This window comes from Pelophylax lessonae (genome assembly GCF_965119305.1).
Source record: "Pelophylax lessonae genome assembly, chromosome: 8".
Classification (NCBI taxonomy): domain Eukaryota; kingdom Metazoa; phylum Chordata; class Amphibia; order Anura; family Ranidae; genus Pelophylax; species Pelophylax lessonae.
Window position 1 is genome coordinate 69,601,673 of NC_138775.1, and position 25,047 is coordinate 69,626,719.

Below are 25,047 nucleotides of genomic sequence, written 5' to 3' on the forward strand. Positions count from 1 at the left end.
CAAGGGCACCAAATTGCTATAAAGTGGTAATAAACCTACTTAAAAAAAAAAAAAAAAAATGCTAACAGGGCTTTTATTACAGCAGAGATCTTGTCTGTCTCTTCTGTCATAAATGCTTCCCTTGCCTGTCAACTGTCTTGTACATCGAGTCTCGCATGCTCAGCGTGCATTAACAGCACCCTGTCTGTGCTATGATGTGACTCCCCAGGCACATGTGCAGGAGTGACATCATCGCGACCGGGGGGACAAAACCCGGAAGGATTTTTAGGTTCACTATAAACACAATGGAAATCTGTATCTGATGTAGTTTGATTACCTTATGTCTGCTGTTCTCTAGAAAATTTATCCTATCAGCTTGATATTTGGAATTTGAATAGGTGACAAATGATCTTTCTTAAAGTGAATCTACTGCATTTGAGCACTACAAACCAAAACCACTATTTTATTCATTTTTAATATTCAAATCAAACTCCCACATCCACCCATGTCTCCATGCTTTATTTTGTTGAAGAGAAAAATCGCTTCAAAAAAAAAAAAAAAAAAAAAAACCCTAGCATGTCTGGCCGTGGCCATCTTGAGTAAGGGCATGCTATTCATGTAGCATTTACTTCCTGGAATCCCTCTTCCCTTAGCTCACGCATGCAGGCAGCAGAGTGTGCTTAGCTGAGAATTCCCCCCCCCCCCCCTTCTCTCCTCCCCTCCCCTCCCCTCCTGGACTACCTAAATGTAACCCAGTTTTTGACCCTCCTGAAGACTTCTGGGATTTATGACATCATTTGCTTAGGCAAGAAACCAGGAAGTAGCTAAAGAAATGTAAAGGAAAAAAAATGTTTAAAACAAGTAAATACGATAGACTTTCCTATCTATTTACTAATTCTAGCAGCATGAGGATTAAAAATAATGTTGATTGAGAGAATGAAGTTCCAGTCTGTAGTGTATTTTCAATAAGTACGTATTGTAAAGTTCACATTTGTGCTTTCTCTTTTATATTGTATTTTATTGTATGTAGAGATTCATAAAAGTAACCTGTATAGATCATCTGTACATCTGCTCAGTGTGCCCTGTATGGAGTCTGATATTTTTATTAGGTCAGTTACTTGACTGATTACCTTGCAATACGGGAAAGGAGCCTTGAAGCAAAATTTTTTACTTTGGTGTTGCATTGGACAAATCAATATTTCTTTTAACACCACTATATTCAGCGATGGATGATTTCAGTGTTTTGATATTTTATATATCTCCAGCTTAATCAGAATGTGGAAGTGCAGCGGGGTCGCCTTCGTGATGACATCAAGGAGTACAAGTTCCGTGAAGCGCGGTTGCTCCAGGATTACACCGAGCTGGAGGAGGAGAATATATCCCTGCAGAAGCAAGTCTCTGTTCTCAAGCAAAACCAGGTGGGTATATCATGATTGATTAGAAGTACCTTGAAAATATTTTTAGGTTCTCTTTCCCTTTTCCCTCAAACCTTCTCCTCCTTGTTTCGTTATTCTCCTTTCTTCTCTTTCCTTTTCTTGTGTTGCGATTTCTCATCTTCTACAACAGCTATGTCCAAACTATGGCTCTCCAGCTGTTCTGGCTCTCCAGCTGTTCAGGAACTACATTTCCCATCATGCCTAGTTATGTCTGCGAATGTCAGAGATTTACAATGCCTCATGGGAATTGTAGTTCCTGAACAGCTGGAGGGCCATAGTTTGGACACCCCTGTTCTACAAGATCCATCTAGCTGGTGGTTACCAGGTTATTTATGCTTTCTGAGCAATAATGGGCACTTGTTTTTTATATTTCGATAATTTTTATTGATTTTTAGAAAAGATAACAGTACATTCCAGAACATCACAATGAACAAAGGGCATACAGCAATATTAACATCAACTGGTCATGAAAGGCATATACGATAGGATAACAGGGACTCAAGTAGTAAGTGTGTAAGGGGTGAGTGCCTCCTGGTCTCTCAATATGGCCAGGGGACCCCACCATCCCAAATGACTTTATAGAGTGCCTGTGTCGCAGCAATATGAGCATTAAAGATAACCATAGAAAGGGTTGTAGAGCAGTGTGCAATGGTAACCTGGTGCCCACGTTACATGACAACTTAGGTGGCACTTGTTTTTTAATCTCTCTGCTTAGGACTTGTTCCACTCAACTGGAGTGTACTCACAATTTGTTTCACTTTTTTTTATTAGATGTCATGCAGGCCATGTTCTGCATCCATGTGTTCGATTATTTAAAATTGCAACTACATATCGTTATTACTCTTATTCGTTTGTCAGTAGCATTCTCCACCTGCGTTGCAGGCTATCACCTGTCGCCATATTCGACCAATGACCTTGTGCCTGGTCTGTGCCTTCCTTTTAATGGAAATTTCCAAGAAAAATATTGTAATAGAAAATATTTTTGCATCAACTGCATATTTAAAAAAAAATAAAGTGTTTTAGGTCTAGGTTCGAGTGTGTTTTTTCCTTACTACCTTTGTTCCTGTTAATAACATTTTAACATTATTAAAATTATAATTTTAATTATTATTATTATTATAAAAATTATTAAAATAACATTTTAATAGGTCATCTGTAAAAAAAAAAAAAAAAAAGGTGAATTATTCTTTCCTATCCAGGACTTGTATATTAAAGTCACCACTTCTCCACTCCAAAGCCACAGAAAATATTCTAAGCTTCCAAAAGTGTAGAATACCTGCTACCCCGTTGGCCTCTATGCTTCCTCCCGCCGGCTTGTAAGCAGGGCTTATCTGAAGTCCAATACCTGCAGCAGCAGAGGACATCCCAATGCATCTTCCCAATGGACATGTATTGCAGCGCACCTCTGAGTGTTGTAGTGCACTGTTACCAAAAATAATGCAGGCACCTTTTTTTGAGTGTTAAAGTAGTTGTAAAAGCAGAAGATGTTATACCTTCCATGCCTTGCAGCTCCCCCTAAATACATATTTGAGACCGTACTCAATCCAGCCATGTGCACAAGAGCAGTGGATGTCTTGGCTCTCTTGTTCCCCATTGCCCCAGATACAGCAGCAGGAGCCATTGGTTCCCACTGCTGTCAGAGCCAGTGATGAAGGGGTGGGGCCAAGCTCAGCTCTGTGTCCTATGGACACACACAGCAGGATTCGGGAGCAAGCATGCACAAGTGCCCCCATAGCAAGCCACTTACTAAGGGGGTGGAGCCAGGAGTGCTGGCGAGGGACCCTGAGAAATGAAAGAACGGGGCTGCTCTGTACAAAACAATTACACAGAGAAGGTAAGTATGATGTGTTTGCTATTTTAATGAAAAAAAGAACCCTTACAGTTCCTTTTAAGCAGCCTATTCAAATGAATGATCTGCCATAATGCAAAAAGATTTAACACAGAGCTACAGTGTAAATAGGCCCTGAGACTAGACTCTAGGAAAACTAATAAACATGAGAAAAGTTAGGGTCACATGGACGTTCCGTTTTTTTCCTCCGATCAGTTCATGTTTTTGTAACGGACACGGATGACACATTGGAGTGTCCGATCCGTATGTCCGTTTATCATCCCATCAGTTTGCGGATGATAAACGGGCACAATGCATGTCTATGTAAATACGGATGTCAGCGGATGACACCACTGACATCCGTTTTTGCGTCTGTTCCGTTTTTTAAACGGAAGAAAAAATAGGGTTCTCTTCCGTTCAAAAAAACGGAACGGAACGGACGCAAAACGGATGTCAGCGGATGGTCATCCGCTGACATCCGTATTTACATAGACATGCATTGTGTCCGTTTTTCATCCGCAAACGGATGGGATGAAAAATGGACATACGGAACCTGTGTAAAAGAGGCCTTAGGGCTCTTTCACACGGAGCGGACCGCATTGCGATCCGCTCCGGCACTTTTTTTTTTTTTTTTCACGGAGCGGATGACACTTGTTAACACAAAAAAAAAATCTGACAGGGGTTATAACCCTTCCTTACTCTATACAAAATGGAAAAAAAAACATGTTTTGCTTATGGTTCCAATTTAATCTTTCTGTAGACATCTGTAGCTGTCATTTACTTTGTTGAACCCTAAAGAGGGTCATTGGGAAACCTTTATATTATAAGCTGCATATTTAAATTCTTATATGTTGTTTCCTCCAGGTGGAATTTGAAGGTCTTAAACATGAGATCAAAAGATTGGAGGAGGAGACCGAATTCTTGAACAGCCAACTGGAAGATGCCATCCGGTTAAAAGAGATATCGGAGAGACAGTTGGAGGAAGCTCTAGAGACTTTAAAGACAGAGCGTGAACAGAAGAACAACCTGCGTAAGGAGCTGTCCCATTACATGAACATCAATGACTCTATGTACAGCAACCACTTGAGCTTCTCCCTGGATGGACTCAAGTTCAGCGATGAGATCACCGAGCCGAACAATGATGATTCCATGAATGGCTTTGAGCAAAATGGGATCATTAAAATGAATGCTGACAACAAGATGTCCACCCCCAAAAAGAACGACCCGGCTCCAAGTCTGGTTTCTGACCTGCTAAGTGAGCTAAACATCTCTGAAATACAAAAATTAAAGCAGCAGCTGATGCAGGTATGACAAATGAGGTTTGATGGCCAATATCCTAAAAGGTTAGAAGGGAATGAGAAACTGAAGCTTCTATTTGTGAAATGATTTTCAGTTCACTGCATTTTCGTTGTATTCTTAAAACACTACTCCCACACAACTATTCTAGGTTCGATCTCTGACGACCTATACCTGTCACTCCATTAGTGAGATTTCCCTGTAATTGCGTGTGTCTCCATCCCCGTCCATAGTGTGAGTGTTGCAGCGAAGATTGTCCAGTAATGTGTACTACATGATTGATCATCCATCTGTGTAACATCACTAGATTTCTAATGGCTTTGGTAATTAGGCAGAGCTGGAAATTTTGTTGAGGATATCTTACACCTACATCCAAAATTTAAGAAAATAATAATGGGAGATTCCAGCTACCCAGAATCTCTCATTTGTATCAATCCCAACTCAAGAAAACAATGAATTGGTGGGTGTCAAAACTGTTTAGGGTTGCACGGATAGCCTGTTTTTTATAACAGCGAGTACCGATACTTGTGCTCAAGTACTTGCAGATACCAATTGCCGATACTGTGTGATGCGATTTGAGCCCATACAAAATTTATGGGCTTAATTCTCACTACAAAGAATCGCATGTGATTTGAAAAGGAATGCAATGCGATTAACCACTTTAGCCCCAGCCCTATTTCGGACACTTTTTGTTCACAAGTTAAAACCAGTATTTTTTCCTAGAAAACTACTTAGAACCCCCAAACATTATATATATTTTTTTAGCAAAGACTCTGGAGAATAAAATGTCGGTCATTGCAAAATTTTTTGTCACGCGGTATTTGCGCAGCGGTCTTTAAAACGCCATTTTTTTGGAAAAAATTTGAAAAATCACATTTCACTGCATTTAAAAAATACTAAACAGTAAAGTTAGCCCATTTTTTTTGTATATTGTGAAAGATGATGTCACGCCGAGTAAATAGATACCAAACATGTTACGGTTTAAAATTGCGCCCCCCCGTGGGATGGCGACAAACTACGGTCAATAGAGATCTCAATCTGCAACGCTTTAAATTTATTTAACGGTTACCAGTTTAGAGTTAGAGTGTAGCTCTTTTTTTTTAATTATTGCCCACGCTCTGGCGATCGCGGCGATACCTCACATGTGTGGTTTGAACAGCGATTTCATTTGCGGCTCGACTTGCGTATACGTTTTTTTTTGTGCGCGAGCTAACGGTGACGGGGACGGCTAAATTTTTTTTTTTTTTTTTTTTTCCTATTTATTTTTTCTTTTTTTTTAAACTTTATTACAGGTTTTTAAAAAAAAAAAAAAATCTGATCACTTTTATTGCTGTCACAAGCAATGTAAACATCCCTGGTGACAGCAATATGTCGTGACAGGTACACTTTATGGAGGGATCGAGGGTCTAAAAGACCCTAGACCCCTCCACTACACTTCCCTGTATGCAAAACGCCGAAAACGGCATTTTTGCATACAGCCGTTTTTCAAATCTGCCGCCTTTTGCAGCACAGTAACCCGGAAGTGACGTCATGGACGCCGCCTCCGGGTTACGTCATCGGAGACCCGATCGATGCCGTTTCCGGCATTCATCGGGACTCCATCCAGCCGGCGGACGTGCCGGCTGGGTGCTCGGGGCTCCCGGTGGGACGGGAGCCCCGAGCAAAGCCGCGGAAGGCGGCGGGAGGGGGGGGACGTCCCCTCCCGCCCCCCCGGGTAACGATCGAGCGGCTCCCGAGCCGCATCGATCGTTACCGACGGAAAGCCGACCGTCGGCTTCAAACAATGGTACCGGGATGATGCCTCTAGCTAGAGGCATCATCCCGGGATAACCACTCAAAGTCAGCCGACGTAGAGGTTACGTGACTGGTAGTAAAGTGGTTAATGTCTGAATCGCACGCCATTTCACTCATCAGTGAAAGCGCATCAGTGTGAATCCAGGCTGAAGTCACTATGACAAGTCTGGGTTCACACAGGATAATGGGAGATATTGGCACACTAGAAGATCAGCTCCTGAAATGGTGCTAAAAAGTCCAGTAGTAGTAATCCAGAAAGTTCAGCATTGGTGACTGCTATCTCTAGAGTGAGAAGCCATCTCTGTAATGAAGCATTATAGAAAGCCAGAGAAGCGCCATCTAAGTGCAGCAATGGGTAAACAGTCTATTAAAAGAATGGTTAGAACAACTCACATGTTTAAAGTATATATCCCGCATGTCAAATCCAAATCTGCACGGTCATAGTGTCCCCACCCCGTGGGACCCACTGATGATGGAAAACCATGGCCGCTTGCAGGGCTGAAGGAGATGTATAGGCCAGTAGAAGGACCTCACAAGCTCCAAGCACGTAACCTGTTACTGCAGGGGTCCTCCCCCAAGCTGAAGTTGCTATCGCCGTATACCACGTGTGTGCTCCAAGCTGGTTTACAGGGGTCCCAGAACTTCCTACATCTCCTCCTGCCCTGTGAGCACTGCAAGTGGCCGTAGATTTCCATCAGGGGGTCCCATTGGACGGGGACACTATGGCCATGCAGATTGGGGTTTTACATGAGACCTATCTACTTTTAACATATGAGTTGTAACCATTTTCTAATGAACTGTTTTCCCATTGCTGCACTAAGATGGCGCTTCCCTGTCTTTCTATACTGGGTTCACACAGGAGTAGTGGGGGAAACCGCATGTGATTCGGACAGGAATCGCACGGCATTCCTGTTCAAATGACATGCAATTCTTTGCAGTGCATTTTGAGCCCATTCATTTTGTATATGCTCAAATCGCACTGCAAAGGTATCGCTTTTAGGTATCCTAGCATTTGCACAAGTACTCATGCAAATGAGTAGTATCTGCACCGATACCGGTATTGGTGCAACCCTACATTATGCATCACTGGTTTCTTAAAAGTAAACTTGCATCTATATTAATTTCCCTATTTAAATGTTGTCAACAGTCATTTTGAGCTTTCATTCTTATTTCACCTTCATTAAAATTGTGTTTCAGGTTGAAAGAGAGAAGGTTGGTCTTTTGTCGACTCTTCAGGAGTCTCAAAAACAGTTGGAGAACACCAAAGGAGCCCTTACTGAGCAGAATGACAAAGTCAGCAGGCTTACTGAGAACCTAAATGCCATGAAGAAGCTCCATGCCACCAAGGAGCGTCAGTCTGCCCTAGACAATGAGAAAGAGAGGGACAGCCATGAAGATGGGGACTACTATGAGGTTGACATTAATGGCCCTGAGATTCTGGAATGCAAATACAAACTTGCCACGGCAGAAATCCATGACCTCAAAGAAGAACTGAAGACTGTAAAGTCCAAGTATGAAGAATGTGAGCTTAAGTACGAAGAGGATAAGAACAGGTTTGACAGTGAAACTCAGTGTATGGCAGAAAAGATCTCCCATCTAGAAAAGACCACACGGCAAGATAGAGACCAGGTTGTCAGACTGGAGAAAGAACTCAAGAAAGTGAGTGATGTAGCAGGAGAAACGCAAGGAAGTCTCACAGTGGCACAGGATGAGCTTGTCACATTTAGTGAAGAATTGGCAAACTTGTACCACCATGTCTGTATGTGCAACAACGTGACGCCCAACAGGGTCATGCTGGATTACTACAAGGAGGGGAAAGGTGGCAGGAACAGTCCTGAGGGTAAGGGGCGCAGGTCACCAATATTGCTTTCCAAAGGTCTATTGACCCCAGAAAATGGCCATAGCGAGTCTGGATCTCCAGTATCTCCAGTTCCATCGCCTGTTTCTGACCACAGAAAAGAACCCATGAACATTTATAACCTCATAGCCATAATCCGTGACCAGATCAAACATTTACAGGCTGCAGTGGACAGGAGCACGGAGCTGTCTCGACAGCAGGTGGCCAGCCAGGAGCTTGGACCAGCAGTGGACAAAGACAAAGAAACTCTTATGGAGGACATCTTGAAGCTGAAGTCTTTGCTCAGCACAAAGCGAGAGCAAATTGCTACCCTGCGCACCGTATTGAAAGCCAACAAACAAGTGAGTAGCGATTGGCTATGGAGCTTAAGCAATTATTATTTAAATTATAATTTATTCATTGGGCGATATGCTCCAAAGAAAGTAGGTTAGGTTTCATTATTGCAGATGGGAAAGTGTATTTGCAATTAATCTCTAGAGCAGCTGAATCTTTCTATTCTTAAATCAAATCAAAGCTATATATCCTTTTTTTTTCCAATTCAGTCTTATCTTTTCTTTAAGAACTTTGTTCATCTTCTCTGCTTTGACTGAATTTGAAGGGCTTGTACTCCAGATTTAGAAAATACATTTTTTTGTTAAATACCATAAAACAGTAATTACATTTTGCAAGAATTAAGACCACAATTCAAGAAAATATTTTGAAAAGACATCTTTGAAATCTTTTCTAGGGAAATGGGTGGCATTCACAGTTTATATTACCAAATTCTTCTGTTTGCCTTCAAGGAATACAAAGTTTCTATATAGTATGTAATTTATTATTGACAGATTTTATCTTCTTTCAAGATAACGTGTTTAAATTATAGGTTCACCTTAAGAAAAATGTTACTCACCCGTATTTAGGGTGTAACATGCTTCTATTTACCTGCCCCCCACTGCCAGAGTCCCCTCCCTGTGACAGCAGCTTTGCGTTCCTCTCCCCTGCAGCTGCTGTCTCATTTAAAATCGTCATTCATTCACAGGGATCTGTGGATAAACTACAAGTCCCATCTTCCACTGTGGCAGACGGACTTTTAGGTTCAATGGACTGAGTGTGTGCTGATCAGTCACTTGTAGTCTATTCACCATTCCTATAGCTCTGAAACTGACAGCCCATACAAAAATCTGCATTTATTATAATTTTTCATAGAGGTGAGCTTATCCTTTAAAATCCGAGAATGTCCGTTTTCTACTGGCAAGAAGTGGGATTATTGCAACATTGTAAGTTTGTGGAAACTGCTTTGGCCTCATCTGTGTGAGACAGTTCAGCCCAGGACATAGACACCAGGATGTAATTGATTGTGTCAACTGTGGGCCTGCATTCTAGTCCAAGCACTGGATGAAGATCCTAAATGATGCTTAAGGCAGGCCATACACAGATCGAATTTGCTTGATTTTCCCCATCATTGCAGATGGGGGGTGGGGGGTATGATACTCTAAAACTGTAGTGTGCAAAATCTGGTGAAGCTCTGCATAGAAACCAGTCAGCTTCCAGGTTGTATTTTGAAAGCTTAATTAACCACTTGTCGCAAAATCACATACCTGTACGTCATTCTGCTTCAAGTGGTTGTACTGGGGTGATGCCTGCAGGCATTATCCCAGTACCGTTTTAGCTTTCTTTGTGCTAACAGATGTAGCTAAGCAGCCGCTCGATCATTATCAAAAGCAGCGGGAGAGGACGCCCACCTCCTTCCGCCGCTCGCAATGGAGATGGAATGGAGATGGGGTACCGTAGTTTGTCGCCATTCCACAAGTGTGCGCAATTTTAAAGCATGACATGTTATCTATGTAGCTCGGTGCAACATCTTTCACAATATACAAAAAAAAAAATGGGCACTAACTTTAAGTTTTTTTTTGTTTTTTTTAAGCCACTTGCATTACTTTCTATAATCCTTTGTTTCCTAAGCCTGTGTTCCTCTGTCTGTGTTTTATAAAAAAAAATGCTGTGAATACCTGATTTCAGTGTGCTGCTCGGCAATTACGTGACCGGCCGGCTCTCTCCTCTCCCCGTCTGACAGATACAGGGGGCGGGGCTGCGATTCCCCTGCTGTCATCACTCGGGAGGGGTGAGAGAGAGCTGTCTGGTCACGTGATCACCAAGCAGCACACTATAATCAGGTATTCACAGCATTTAAAAAAAACACATAAACCGAGGCACACAGGCTTAAAAAACAGAGGATTATATAACACATTAACAATTATTTCATCAGCAGGGGTGGGACATGACATGGAGCTGGCAAGCAGGGAGGGGAGGTGGGAGGAAGACACTGGAGAGCAGGGATGCAGATGATGGAGGCACGTACACTGACCACGGTGTCGGGGCTCAGCAGCCAGGATTTACTGTGGTCCATTTACAGAGGAGAGGGTAGAAACTGGCAGGATTAGCCAGGTTTTTTTAGGTGATGGAAGGGGCCAGATTACACAGCATAAGCACTGTGCTGTATAACATGCTTTAAGGGAACAGGATCAATTATTTTATTTTATTTTTTAGTGGTTAAATAAGCTGAAATTAGAAGCTGATTGGCTACCATGCACAGCTGCACCAGATTTTGCACACTCCAGTTTTAGTAAATCAACCTCAGTGTTGCACGGGAATCCCTCCTGCTGAGCTATTGTGTTCTCCTGAGTGGGGAAAGCCATCCCGGCCAGGTGAAGACAGTGATTATTCCTAGCGGCTATACCAGCCACTAGCAATAATCTTATGTAAAGTCCAGCAGGCTTGTTGTACCCAAGTTGATCAATCGATCAACTTGAGTGCATTCAGCCTGCCCATACAGGGTTTGAATCTCCGTGATTTGAACTGTTTATAACTGGCCTAAACAAAACAAAAAGTCCCTCTGGGGAGAATGGAAGGCAATTTCCGGGGGAGTACTGAGATCCTTTTGAATGGTAATAAATATCTTCATGTGTTATTTTTACAATTAACATGTATGCAACTAACAAAAATCTATATCGGACGTTGGGTCAGCCGAAGGCCTTCATTGAGTAAAGGCTACATGTTTTGTCCAGAAAAATGCAGCAATCTGAAATTCCTGTAATCAGAAGAATCTCTACATCCTAGTTAAATATTTTTTTAGTATGGAACACCTCAGCATACAGTATACTACTCAAAGGAGATCTATAGTCACAGCATACATTTACATTTCGAAACATCAGTATTGTAATAGCAATACAAACATTGGTTATTTTTCAAGTCTGAGGTTTACCTAAAAAAAAAAATCTCCTTTCATGTTGCGAGTTTTGCCTGTCTGCTGGCCGTCTCTTTTCACTACTTCCTGGATTCCCAGCATGCTTTGCAGCTCCTCCTCTGATGTTTACTTTTCATTTCTCAGGTCTACATATCCCATGAACATTACTTCCTGCCAGCAGTGATTCCTTCTCTGACTCCGCCTCCTGAAATGCACCTTCAGCACCTCTTAGTTCAGAAGGCAGGCTCTGTGAAATGTGTGACACAGCAGTGCCCATTCACAGGATATAGTAAATGCGTGTCGCAGAATTCAGGGAAATGTGTGGGAATCTTCACAAAGTAAATTTACAAACTTCATGATGGTTCAGATTAATAGGAGAAGCCTAAAAATAATTTAATGTGGAAATCGAATTTTACGTTTTTGATTATAGATGCACTTTAAATCTGAACTCCAGGGACAGCAAAAATGCTCCCTAGCAGTGGTTCTGCCCCCGCACTACAAGAGTTAAATGCTCATTTAGGTCTAGGGTCTGCAAAAAGCTATTTTATTTACCCCATCTTCCACTCTTTCAGGCTCCCTCCAGGCTGTATGGCCAGTCCCTGAAGCCTCTTCTCCCCTATGCTTCAGAAGTCAAAGGTCATCTGATGTTGTGAAGTCCAATGCAGAGCTCATAACCCTGCATTGGACATAAGGATGCTAAAAGATTGTTTAATGTCAGAGTTTAGGGAAGTAGAGGAAGGCGCCAGATGCAGGGGGGGGGGGGGAGTGTAATATTGGGTTTTGTGGCCCCTAGATCTGAACTAGCATTTATTCCCCCCGGCAGCCCCACTGCTTCCCCTGGGATGGACTTTAAAAGATTTCACTCTTACTGTGTGTGAATGTGGAATTATCCAGCTGTGTTTATCAGTTTTTCTTGTTGTAAAGCTTCTCTAAGGCCCTTTTCACACCCGAGCGTATTTCAGCTCATCTCTGAAGTCTCAAAACACCTAACAAGCAAAAACCCATTCGTTTCAATGGCCCCTGGTCACATGTGAGCGTTTTGTCACCTGAAACAAATACCTGAAGCTCAAAAAAGTAAATGAGCTTCTTTTTTGGCAGATTATAAGCATTTTTGTTAGATGTCAATGCCTGCCTCCAAACCGCTGCATAAAAAGGCCTTAAAAAATGCCAAAAAAAAACAAAAAAACAAAAAAAGCCTGAAAATGATACTCAGGTGTGAATGGAGCCTTAGGGCCCATTCACGCTAGAACTGTATGTGAATCGCACAGGAACCACACTGCTTCACATGCAGTTCTGTGCAGTGCGGTTTCTGCCCTATTCATTTTGATTGGGCTGAAATTGCACAGCACCAAAAGTAGCGCATGCACTACTTTTTGAAACATGCGGCAACCGCATCACATGGTACTTTTTGTACCGTGCCACCCAGTGCGGGCAAACGCAATGTGTTTGGGATCTGTATTTAGGCCCAGGGGTGCCAAACTCAACTTCATCGAGGGCCACATCAGCATTATGATTGCCCTCAAGGGGCCGGTTGTATCTGTAATACTAGAAGTCCAGAGTATCACAACCCCCTTACATCCGATGTCAAGAGTCCCCCCACCCTCCCTTACATCAAAGTGCACCCCCTTAGCTCAACTGCAGCTCCAGGAGAGGTGTGAGGGCCACATGAAATGGCCTGAAGGGCCAGGTTTGGCCCGCGGGCCTTGTGTTTGACACGTGATTTAGGGTGTCGTTAACTTGAACCGATCCCCGCAGCAGATTGCACTGAATTGCAATCGGAATGCGCACAGGAAGCCACGTGGGAATGTGGCTCTTTCGCACTGCGTTCCAGTGTGAACAGGCCATTAAATATATAGATTGGGATATCCAACTGGCATTAGTGGGTGGTTGTTGAAGAATTTTGACCATGCAAATTTGAATATTTCTTCATCTACTACCATCCTGGCTGTTATCTTATCTTCTGGCCACTAAAGTAAGCCAACCAAATTACATCAACAGATTGGGTCTTAATGGACTAAAGCCATTCCTCCTATTTCATCTAACAGTACCTGTACATAGAGGCTGTTGTAGGCCCTTTATTGGGGGTGTGTTATATCGCCAATAGAAAGAAAAAATAATCAGCGCAAACCCTGACTAAACAATACAAGTAATGTGCACAAAGCTGCAAGCAATCAGTGCCAAACACCAAAGATAATGTATAAATAATATTGCTGCGCTAAGTGGATAAAACACTAAATAACAAATAATCGCTTAGTGAAAAATAATACTGTATAATGTGACCATATACTCTCAAATAATAAGATAAGACAATAATGAATAAAAAGTGTTAAACCAAAAAAGTCCGTGATACTAAAAGTCCCAATACACAGTGCATATAAAGTGACACAATATTACTGTGATAAGATAAGTCCCAATGCACAGTGCAAATCAAGTGACACAATAATAATAAATGAAATCTTCATCTGTGAGTGTGATTTAAAGTGCTGCATGCTTCACTCCAAGTGATCCAAGTGTCAATGGTAAGATTAGCAGCTCACCTCAAAGTAAGACTCATGAGAGCCAAAATACGCATAGGGTAAAATCACAGTCGCCTGGTAAACCCTCCTGCCACCGCCTCCAGACAATCTTTCAGGATGTATATGGCATCGGTGAAAAGATAAAAAGGAGATCTAGTGCTCTCTGTCTCAGTAAAGGCTATTTATTAGATATAATGAAATAGCACTTACATGATACAGCACTAGAGCAGTGCATGCTTTCTTAACAATCAAACACTTCCTGGTACCTCCGGGACCGACGTGATGACGTGCAGGCTCCTCCCCCGAAGAGGAAAGTGAATTTCTAAGGCTTTTATTCTTCATACTTGCCCTGGCAAGCGCTTGTAAAGAGTCTGTGGTTGAAAGAGAAGCAAGATATCAAACACCCCAGATGGGACTCGAACCCACAATCCCTGGCTTAGGAGGCCAGTGCCTTATCCATTAGGCCACTGGGGCTTTAAGAGGAAAGTGAATTTCTAAGGCTTTTATTCTTCATACTTGCCTTGGGAAGCGCTTGTAAAGAGTCTGTGGTTGAAAGAGACAAGCAAGATATCAAACACCCCAGATGGGACTCGAACCCACAATCCCTGACTTAGGGCCAGTGCCTTATCCATTAGGCCACTGGGGCTTATGTTATGTCGCCAGCCTGGGGTTTATGTGCTGCTACACTGAATGGCTGTGCGCAGGCTCCTCACTGAAACCTGGAGGGTGCTTTGTAGGCTCAGTGAAGTTGCTTATAAAAACTTTGCAAATGCTCTATAATAAACTTGCTGTATACGCTGCTCTGATGCAAGCTGAAGCCTGGGTACAAGGCCTAAAAGAACATGCCAAAATGGACGTGTTCTTCAGTAGATAAATGTGCAGGGGGGGGGGGGGGGCAAATTGTAGAGCCCATTACAGTCAGGACTCTGGTGAATGAAACAGATTGCCATACACCTTGAATTACCATTAGTGTTTTTTTTTTTTTTTTTACATTTAAAAAATTAGATAATGATAAAATATATGGCCAGCTCTGCAGTTTATACAGATATGATGCCTCATTTTTTTCTTACCATTTTTTTTACAATAAATGATGTTGAAGTGTCGGAGTGCTATAAAATATTACACCTTTTTATTACAAGCTTTCCATGGTGCCATCCTTGATTGAACATTCCCAAGTCTCTCCATTTATTTGGTGTTAAAAGCATCCCTGATCTGCCTTACCAAAACTGACTTTCAGATAAAACAAATGACTGACTTTTTTCTTTTTTTCAGACCGCAGAAGTCGCTCTTGCCAACTTAAAGAGCAAATACGAGAATGAAAAAGCCATGGTGACCGAAACCATGATGAAACTCCGCAACGAGTTGAAGGCCCTCAAGGAGGACGCTGCTACATTCTCCTCTCTCCGAGCCATGTTTGCCACTAGGTATGCCATACGGACCTTTAAAGCAACTTTTTTTTTTTAATTTTTAATTTTTTTTTTTTTTTAATTTCAAATTCAAGATCACTGCAATGGTAACAGATTTATACTTGTCTCTCTGCCACATGCCCTGGTTCCATCATTCAACCCTACATCACTGCAAGACTGATTGAAGGGATGCAGCCAAGGCATGCAGCAGGAGACCTGAGATTAGGACTGTTCAGAAATGTCAAGAGCAGGAAAGTCTTAGGGCTCATGTACACAGGGAAATTGAAAGCCTTTTCTGAACACTGGAAACCGACATCCGTTTTACAGCTTTTACATACTACGTTTATTCCAGTTACCGCAGTTACAAGCATTTGGCATTTGAAATGCCGGTAATCTACAGTCCTGAATGTGATTTTTCTGCTTTAAAAAAATGCCTGTAACCTCAACTGCCTTTAAACTACTATAAATGTACATATAACATAGAGGAGAGTTCAGGAGCTGCTGAAAAAAATGCCTAACTGCTCCTAAACTTCCGTTTGGCAGCTCTAGTGTACATGAGGCCTTGTGGAGATTGTATTGCCGGAGTGGAGGAAAGGTAGGACGTCTAGGCCTCTAGGGATGCAAGTGTCAATGTTCGCCTTGCAGGGTCCTTTAAAAAACTCTATTTTTTATTGTGCTTTAAGGCAAAAATATGAATACATTTCTAATAAAGGTAATATTTTAACTTTATGAATGCCTAATGTTACTTATCTAACCCGATTCCATAGCATCTTGACCTTTGTTCAGTGGTGGGTAAAGGTTATGTGGCATCCAATGCAAAATTGGCAAAGGTTTTTAAAACTGTTATGCATCTAGTGCCCTAACATGCCAGTATCCTGGCAGCCTGCTTTACATGGCATATTCAATGATGTCTGGTGGTACTTTTCTTTTTTCCTGGGGCAGCATAACTAGTTTGCTGCCTCTTTCTCAGGAGTTTTTAATATCTGACAGTTTTTTAACTTTTTAAGGTAAATCAGGTAAAGTGCACCTTCATATTGTTAAACGGCTCGTTGTCATGTGTGAACATTCTGCAGGTTTGATAGAACTCATGAATCCTTTGATGTGGGGTCAGCAGCCTTTTACGTGCTGAGTGTTTCCCACAGCCTGAAAATCTTGACAAGGTTGTAAAGCCCCAGAGAGAACAATTCACAATATGTCTTATAAGTCATACTCCGATTTCCTCTATATCCAACAAAAGGCAGGAACAGGAATATTTCTTTTCTCTGCTGACGTTCAGGATTATTCTTAAATAACCCCTTACGGCTAGCATTGTTTCTTTTCCCTTTGATGTTAACACATATATAGAAAGCAATAAAAACACAGGTGAATGCACAATATAAGAATATGCAACAAGATGGCTTGCTCATTATGTTACCCAGCTCAAAGGTTTCATGCCGTAAACATATTAAGTGGCATTTATTTTATAAAAAAAACGTGCTCCTAGAAGATCTCCAGGCAGTCCTTCATATCTGTGTGCAATTTTGTTTTCTTGCATTGTTATCCCCAATTCTGTCAAAGTAAGAAGTAGAAATTCAGCTAGTTGAAATGGTTAACATTTGCAGGTCACTTTTTTTGATTTTTCAAATCGAGCCAATCCAGGTTGGAACAGGTTTCCCCAATCCACTTAATTTATTTCTGTTAGAGAGAATTTACATTATTATACATTGAGTGGTAGCTCGTATTGGGTCAAGGGAATGTTTTCATTATGAATTGGTTTTGCCACAACTGCATAGTGCAATGAAATGGCAATCACAGTGAATGAATGGCACAGCGGTGCACCGCAGTACACACGTTGAAGTAACAACACTGGTTTAACCACCTATTACTACAATGCAAAATCTAAATGGGCCCTTAAAGGATAGGTTCACCTTTGTTAAAAAAAAAAAAAAAATGCACATCTTTTTGCAGTTAATAAAAAAAAAAATGTGCTTTTATTATTTTTCTTACTAGATGCCTGCAATGCAGGACTCCTGCAGACCGTCAGCATAAGCTGTCTGCTTATACCTCATATGAGCAGGCAGTTACACATTGACTGGAAGAAGAAATGAACTACCTAGAGCAGTGGTCCTCAACCCTGGCCTACAGGGCCCACTAACAGGCCAGGTTTGCAAGATAACTGAAATACATCCCAGGTGATATAATTTGCTGCTCAGTGATTGCAGTACTCTAGTCTGCATCTCCCCAAGGTAATATTTAAAATCTGGCCTATTAGTGGGCCCTGAGGACCGGAGTTGAGGACCACTGACCTAGAGCATTCAACAGGGCCCTGGTAGTTTTATTGAGAACTACAAGCTGACAGCCACACAGGATGTAGGTACTTGAAGTTCTCCCATTCACATAACTAAGTGAATGAATGATGCGCCAGCTGCACGCAAATATGTGGCCTCTCGGCAGGTGGGCCTTAATGCCGAGTGGCAACATGTTTGCGTGAATTAGTGTAAAAACAGCTGTGCCAAGAGCACACGCCCTGCACGCTCTTGGCACAGTTACCAGTGGCTAACGGAAAGCTCCCGATCATTACTTGTGATCGGGAGCTTTTCCGATCATGTGACTGCCGTGACAGCCAATCACGGAGGCCACGTGATCAAAAAACCCTGCCCCGCCTCCCAGCATTCTAAACCCATTAAATGGCAGAGAGGCACCAGCAACAAGAGGTTAAAAAAAGTGTGACAGTGGGTCCAGGGAGAAGATCCCCGGGTGGGTCGGGGAAAAGCTGCAGCAGTGGAAACATGTTACATGTTCCCAATGGTGAACTTATCCTTTAATGTTTATGGGGATTGTTTCATATACTAAACAGGTTCTTTATTTTGTTACGTTTTTAAAGGACCTAATTTGCTAAACTCCAAAATCTCATATTTCATAGTATTTTGTTAATCAAGTCATAGTACATGAAAGTGTCAGTGTTCAGCCACCAGTCAGATTCTTCAGTTCAGGGAAAGTTCCAGTAACCTATTTTATGGAGTTAGTTTTCCCAGCAAATACATCAGGTTAAAGTTAGACTTTGGGGAGGGAATCATGGGATAAAATTACTAACCTAAAGCTGCAGGGTCTGGGACTAACCCCCTCCCACCCCACCCCAAAAAAAGTCTCAGTAATGTAGACGTGCATCTAGCCACTGACAAGAAACCTGCCACGAGGAGAACATGGACGGTGCCTTCTTACTTCTGGACTTTAAGCCAACAAGATGAGGTATGCAGATGACTTCACCTTTATAACCTACACACTTGTTTCAGATTTGTAATTCAGTTGTTCTTGCTTGAAGCAATGGGGGTCAGCATGACGGCCAAACAACTAAAAAGTGGGTCAGCAGTTCCTTAGATTTCTCCCAAGATTGCTTCTACGTATTCCAAATAATTGACTAACTACCGCACCAACTTTAAAATGCATGGTGCATCTCCTATGTTTCTGTCCTTACAGGTTCCTATTTGAAGTGAACCTTTCCTGCTTTGCTGATCTCCTGAAAATGCTAGGCTCCTGGTCTTCTGCAGAATTAGTGATTTATGAGTCACGGGCTTGGCTCATGCATACAACCAATGAAATCTGCATGCTTGCTTTAGAACAAACTATTGAGGCCAATAAAAGAGCATGACCATCCAGCAGTAACAATTGCATTTTCAGAAGAACTCAGCACTGGCAGCTTATACTTCTTGCGGCACAGGTTCCCTGTGCTGTGATGCTTGTATAGTCCAACACTGGTTTCCTGCAGTGGAAAGGCCACATTCAGCATATGATTTACATTTGATTCTCAGATGATGAAGGTTGTATGCCATGGTTTAGGAAAGCAGCGTGGGGAAGTCTGTTCCTGCCAGCTACATGTTTTCCTGCTGAACTGCATTAATTAAACCAAACGCTTCATTAAAGTGTGTTTAAGCTTTGTGCCCATCTGTGCTGATCATTCCAGTGCAGAATATTAATCAGCTATAGCTGAGCATTAGTCACTGTATATATAGACCTGCTGCCGGAGGAATTGACACTAACTGTACAGGCTGAATCTCCGTTATAAAATCTTTCCAAATGTTTGCAATCCTAATACAAAGTTTAATGCAGCATACTTGTACCTAGGGAAGGTGGGGGTGGGGATTATAAAACTAGTATAGGCTGGTGTTTTTAAAATCTGAACGATTTAGTTGTAAGCAGCACAGATCCACAGAATGGATACAGCAGTAGCAGGGGATTACTTTCATTGCAGATCTTCAAGTACAGCTTTCTCTCCAAGAACAGTGAGCACCACAGCAGTGACAGCACCAAATCTCACTCTATATTCTGAATAGACCAGCAGTCCCATCTCTTTTACACTGCTGATATACAGCTATGGTGCTGAATGCACAAGAGTGGCTAGGCATATTCGCATGCCAAGAATGCACTGCTATTTTTCAAGAGGCATTTAAACTGATTTCAGGTAAGTATAACCTCTTTTTTATTTTAATGAAAACAAAAATTAGCCTTTACAATGTGCAATGGTATTGCACAGAGTGGTCCGTTAGGCTAGGCCAGCCTTTTTTTAATCAGGGTGCCTTCAGATTTCTTTAGGGATGCCTTAAAAAAATGCCTAAAATTTGCCCAAAATGAACCTCCTAGCTGCCGGCATCCTAACAACCAATGATGTCATTGGTTGAGAAGGAGGACATTGGATGCCTGCACAGCATCCTTGTTTGCCCCTCCCTGCCCCTTTCCATTAGTACTCGTGTAACATTAGCTGAATGAGGGAGAGCAACTGAGGGAGATGAGAAACACTGGAATGCTAGTCGCTACCAGTGTACAAAGGTGTATTTGCTTTGTAAGAACAAATCACCTTTAAATTGGAGTGTCCCAAGTGTGTGGATATTGCTTTATTATGTAAAACTACTATTTTTGTTTTTCACATTTTGGAATGGGGTGCCTCAAGATGGTCCAAAATTTTAAAGGTTGAGAAACACTGGGCTAGGTTCACATCTGTGTGAGTGGTTCTCACTGCGGGTCCGCACCTTTACTCGCAGCCACAACCACCTGCACAGAAAAATGCACTGGATGCGAGCGGGTTCCATTAATCCTATTGGCATGTCACATGCATTGGAAAATGCACCCGTGCTGCACTAGCAATTACCATGTGGGCTACAATTTCTAAAATGCTGCAGGGACCTTTCCTGCTTTTTAGGAAGCACAGCAGCCCATTCATTTGAATATGTGTCAACCTAGTCTTGCCACCTCTTCTGGAGGCCCCTGCCAGCACACTCCACTTCTCCTTCCTGTAGGTCCCCTCTCAGAAAATCATGAGCCCATGCTAGCCCGCTCCCAATCTGAGCTGTGCGCATCCACAGACACACAGTGGCAGTAATCCTTTAGGCTGGTGTTTTTAAAATGATATGAAAGATTTAATTTTAAGCACAGATCCACAGACTAGATAAAGCAGTAGTGGGGGGTTACTTTCATTGCAGATCTCGGTGTCTCCGGGGAGAGCGGTGCTGCAGCCAGGTCAGCGCTGGATTGGCAGGTAAGTATTTAGAGATGATTTCGGAGAGGGGTGGGGGGGGGGGGGGGGACAAGTTGTTCGAAGTTTTTCACTTTGATGAAGAGAATGCATTAAGGTAAGAATAACAAAAAACTTTGACGTTTAGAACCACTTTAGGTTAGAAAGTAAATTGGCTTAATAATAATTTTTTGTTCTCTTTAAAGCAGAGCTCCATCCTCCCCACCAAAAAATTAAGTCAGCAGATAATACTGTAGCTGCTGAGCTTTAATATTAGGACACTTACCTGTCCAGGAATCCCGCTATATGTTGGCACCAAAGCAAATTTTTCAGCCGGCTCTCGGGAGCTGCCAGCGCCATTCCTTGTAAGGGGGAAATCGGCAGTGAAGCCTCGCAGCCGATTCCCTACTGCACATGCACGAAGCGTGCTGCGCTTTGTGAATTGCCCAGCAGTGAGGGAAGGAAGAGGGGGTCCAAACTTCCAGGGGACCTCGCCACGGCGAGGTCACCCAGAAGTGGGGACGAGTCAAAAACAGGTACTCTGCTTTAAGTTTGCAGATCTTTACTTTTTGAGTTCAGGTACACTTTAAGAGTATATAAGTCTTGCTTGCATCAGGCTGTCCATACACTGTAACCTTTCTGTCATTCAGCCACGTAGGCTGAAAAAGAAAATCGAATACATCTCCCATCCTTGCTAAACAGAATGGATGGGGAGGAGTCTCATCTGCCCCCTTTTGTATTCTGACAGACCACACCCACAGTTGTCAGACTAACAGTGGCTGCATCTGATTGGATGAAAACCCGATATGGTGGACAATTCTTCAATTGGGTTCTCTGATTTTTGGATTCAAGGATGTCAGGTGGGAGGGTGCTGACAGGGGCCACCCACAGCTTCAAATTCCTGATGAACTGGCCAAAATATGGCCAGGTTATATAAGAGCTTGTAAAATTTTTAGATGCTTCTGTTTTCCTGCATCTAAAATGTCTCCAGTGTCTGTCAGCAAGTAGGCATATTCCACATATCTAGACTTCCATGGAAAAGTGACAGAATTTTGCTATCTGGGACAATGCAGACCCTTGTGGTGGATGAAGTGGTCTTACAGCGATCTATAGCAATCTGACCTTTTTATATTCGTACTGAATGATGGGAAAATAAAATGAAAATTGTAAAAGTTTATGTGGCCAACAATTGGCAAAACTGTCTACTTTAGCTAAGCAGCCTTTGTAAGTAGGAGTTAATGTCCCTCAGTAAATCCTTGTTCCAGAGCCTGCCATACATGAAGCCACACGTGTCTTCCACCCACAGAGTGTAAATGATTCCCCAGTTCTGTATCTTGACATAAATACAGCAATTAGTTTGTGCTCTTTGCATACTACAGAGACTGCAGAGTACCTGAGGCAGCTTGGGCACAGTGGGAACTATTAATCCATGAAGCTGGCTCCCTGGGGATGGCGTATTATAATTACACTTTAGGAAAGCTGAAAGACTCGGTATAAATAGAATAGGGGTCCTCAGGGATCCTGAATGTCAGATTCAGGTCACCCAGATCTACTGATGGAAAATGATTTTCACAGCCCAAACTGGAATAATTACTCTTATGTGTCAAGCATGTTGGCACGTGATAATAATACATGTCATGGTGATATTGCATGTGGGATTCACAGAAGATGAAATGAACCTTCAAAGTTAGAAATCCTTGGGTTGCCCACACCAACCTGTAACCATGTATTATCTTTATTTAAAGTGGTTCTAAAGCTAAAACATTTTTTTTAACCTTTAAAGCACGGGTCTCCAAACTATCGAAGCTTACTGTCCTTCAGGCTTTAGAGTGGCCGGACTGTGGTCAATGGGAGTAGAAAATTCCCTGGCATCAATGCCCCATCATTGTTTTTAAATAGAAGGAATAGTGTCCCATTGTTGATATCAATGAGAAGAATAGTGCCCCATTGATGGTGTCAGCAGAGGAATGGTGCTCCATCATTGGTGTCAGTGGGTGGAATAGAGCACCAAGGGCCAGATAAAGGCTAGGAAAGCATTCCCCCTCTAAACACCTACCTCACTCCTGGATTGATCCAGCGCTGTGCCTGGCTGCAGTCTTTTCTCCTCTGTCCCTCTTCACAAAGACTGGCAGGCAGCAGTGGTAGCCATTGGCTCCTGCTGCTGTCAGTCCAATTTAGTGAGGAGGGGGTGGGGCTGAGCCATGCTGTGTGTTTGTGTAAATATTCGCACACAGCCTGGCTGGGGAGGGAGTGGCCTGCTATGAAGGCACTCAGAGAAGAGGAGGAGCCTAAAGTGCGAGTGGGGGACCCCAGAAGGTTTGGGCTGCTCTGCACAGTACCAATTCACAGAGCAGGTAAGTTAATTTGGGAGAAAAAAAAAGCCTTTAGAACCACTAAGGCCCAACTCCAGACCAGCTTTTTTTGTGTTTTGAAAGAATGGGGAAGTATTCAAAATTCGGTCTCCCCATTGCAGAGGTTTTCCCCAAGTTCCTTAATCCCTCTCACACCTGTACAAGAAATGGGGAGTGGGGTATTCTTCATACCTGGAGGCAATTGGTATATTGTCAGGTGTTCTAACCCTTTCACCCCTCTGCTAAACTTGTGTTTTTGTTTGTCTGTATTCTTTTTGGAGGGATTTCTCCTGCTGGGAAATGAAGAAATTCTTTCCAGTAGGGGAAAAATGTGAGATCTGGTGTCCCTACCGTTTGTCCTTAAGAACACCAGTCCATTAACAAACCTGTCATGTAGAGGAGGGCTTCCTGCACCTGCCAAGGAAAAATGGACCTGGTGGAGCTTTGATATTGTAGTCACTGTAGTGTCCGCATGTGGATGAAATGTCAACTGATATATCAACCTTAAAGAAAAACTGTAGTCTACCCGTTCCGGGAAAAAGCAGTCAGTTTGTTTTATTGTTCTGCTTCCCAACAGAAGACACTCACCTTTTATGTTTTAATATTATTTATTGACGTTTTCATTTATTTAAAGTTTTCAAGTACAAAAATTTAAGTACTTTTGAAATATCTGATATTTCTAAGGGCAAAGAAACATGTGACTCGCTCCTTTTCATATCATGTGATACTGCTAGGCTTTGTAATTGGCACATTTTAATGGGGTTGTGTGTGTAGAGTCCTTAGCGCTAAATAAGTTCCAAAAAGAGTAGTGACTCTGACCATGCACTGGATTTTTTTCCTCATTCTCGGTCTGAGTGGAGTGGTGAAAAGATAAAGGATGGAGGCCGTTATTGTGAATCTTTAGCTTAGCCGTGCATCGGTTCAGTTTTGATTTCACTATAGTGTTCTAATCTGCATTTTTGTTCCAAATCGGTGACTGCATCCTACATATTTTTAGTATTTTTAAGTATAGGTTTCCTTTAATCATGGTGTTACAGAAACTAGGAGTTCAGACACCATTCAGTCCAGTCTTAAAGCCAGCAGACCTAAGTTCACCTTACCACATTCACAGACATAAAAGCTGAAATCTAAGCTCAGTGAAACACTGGATCTATTACATAAGAGCAGATCTACCTGTAATGCTGTGTGTTAATCTGCAGTATTTAACTGTAAATTACTTATATATTTTTTACTGTAAACATTCCCCTACCTGCTTATCATAGAAACCAAGGTATGCAGAGAGCTCGTAAGCCATATTAATGTTTGGTCTCTAACCCACCCCATAGTAGGCTGTAGCTAGAACAATTTATTTAAGCAAAATTATTCTAATCTGACTGTAGCCATCAGTTGGCACGTAGCCCTACCCACTTAAAACCTATATTTACAGTATTTTAGTGTGTATGTATAGGGCAGTGGTCTCCAAACTGTGGCTGGGGGGCCAGATGTAGTTCTGCTTGCCTTTTATCTGGCCTTTTGAGACACTTTTCCTCCCACTTATACCATTGATGGGGATACCATTCCTCCCACTGACACCGCTTGATGGGGATACCATTCCTCCCACTGACACCGCTTGATGGGGATACCATTCCTCCCACTGACACCGCTTGATGGGGATACCATTCCTCCCACTGACACCGCTTGATGGGGATACAATTCCTCCCACTGACACCGCTTGATGGGGATACAATTCCTCCCACTGACACCGCTTGATGGGGATACAATTCCTCCCACTGACACCGCTTGATGGGGATACAATTCCTCCCACTGACACCGCTTGATGGGGATACAATTCCTCCCACTGACACCGCTTGATGGGGATACAATTCCTCCCACTGA

The 25,047-nt window shown here is 42.5% G+C and overlaps 1 protein-coding gene across 4 annotated transcripts in view; it reads left to right on the forward strand.

Annotated features, from left to right (window-relative positions):
- BICD2 (BICD cargo adaptor 2) overlaps positions 1–25,047 on the forward strand; it is a 175,855-nt gene that overhangs the window by 145,630 nt on the left and 5,178 nt on the right. For all 4 annotated transcript variants that reach the window (XM_082265475.1, XM_082265476.1, XM_082265477.1 and 1 more), the window contains exons 3-6: positions 1,245–1,397; positions 4,108–4,548; positions 7,531–8,532; positions 15,203–15,354. In XM_082265475.1, coding sequence (XP_082121601.1) covers positions 1,245–1,397; positions 4,108–4,548; positions 7,531–8,532; positions 15,203–15,354 — 1,748 coding nt within the window. The remainder of the gene's footprint in view (positions 1–1,244; positions 1,398–4,107; positions 4,549–7,530; positions 8,533–15,202; positions 15,355–25,047) is intronic.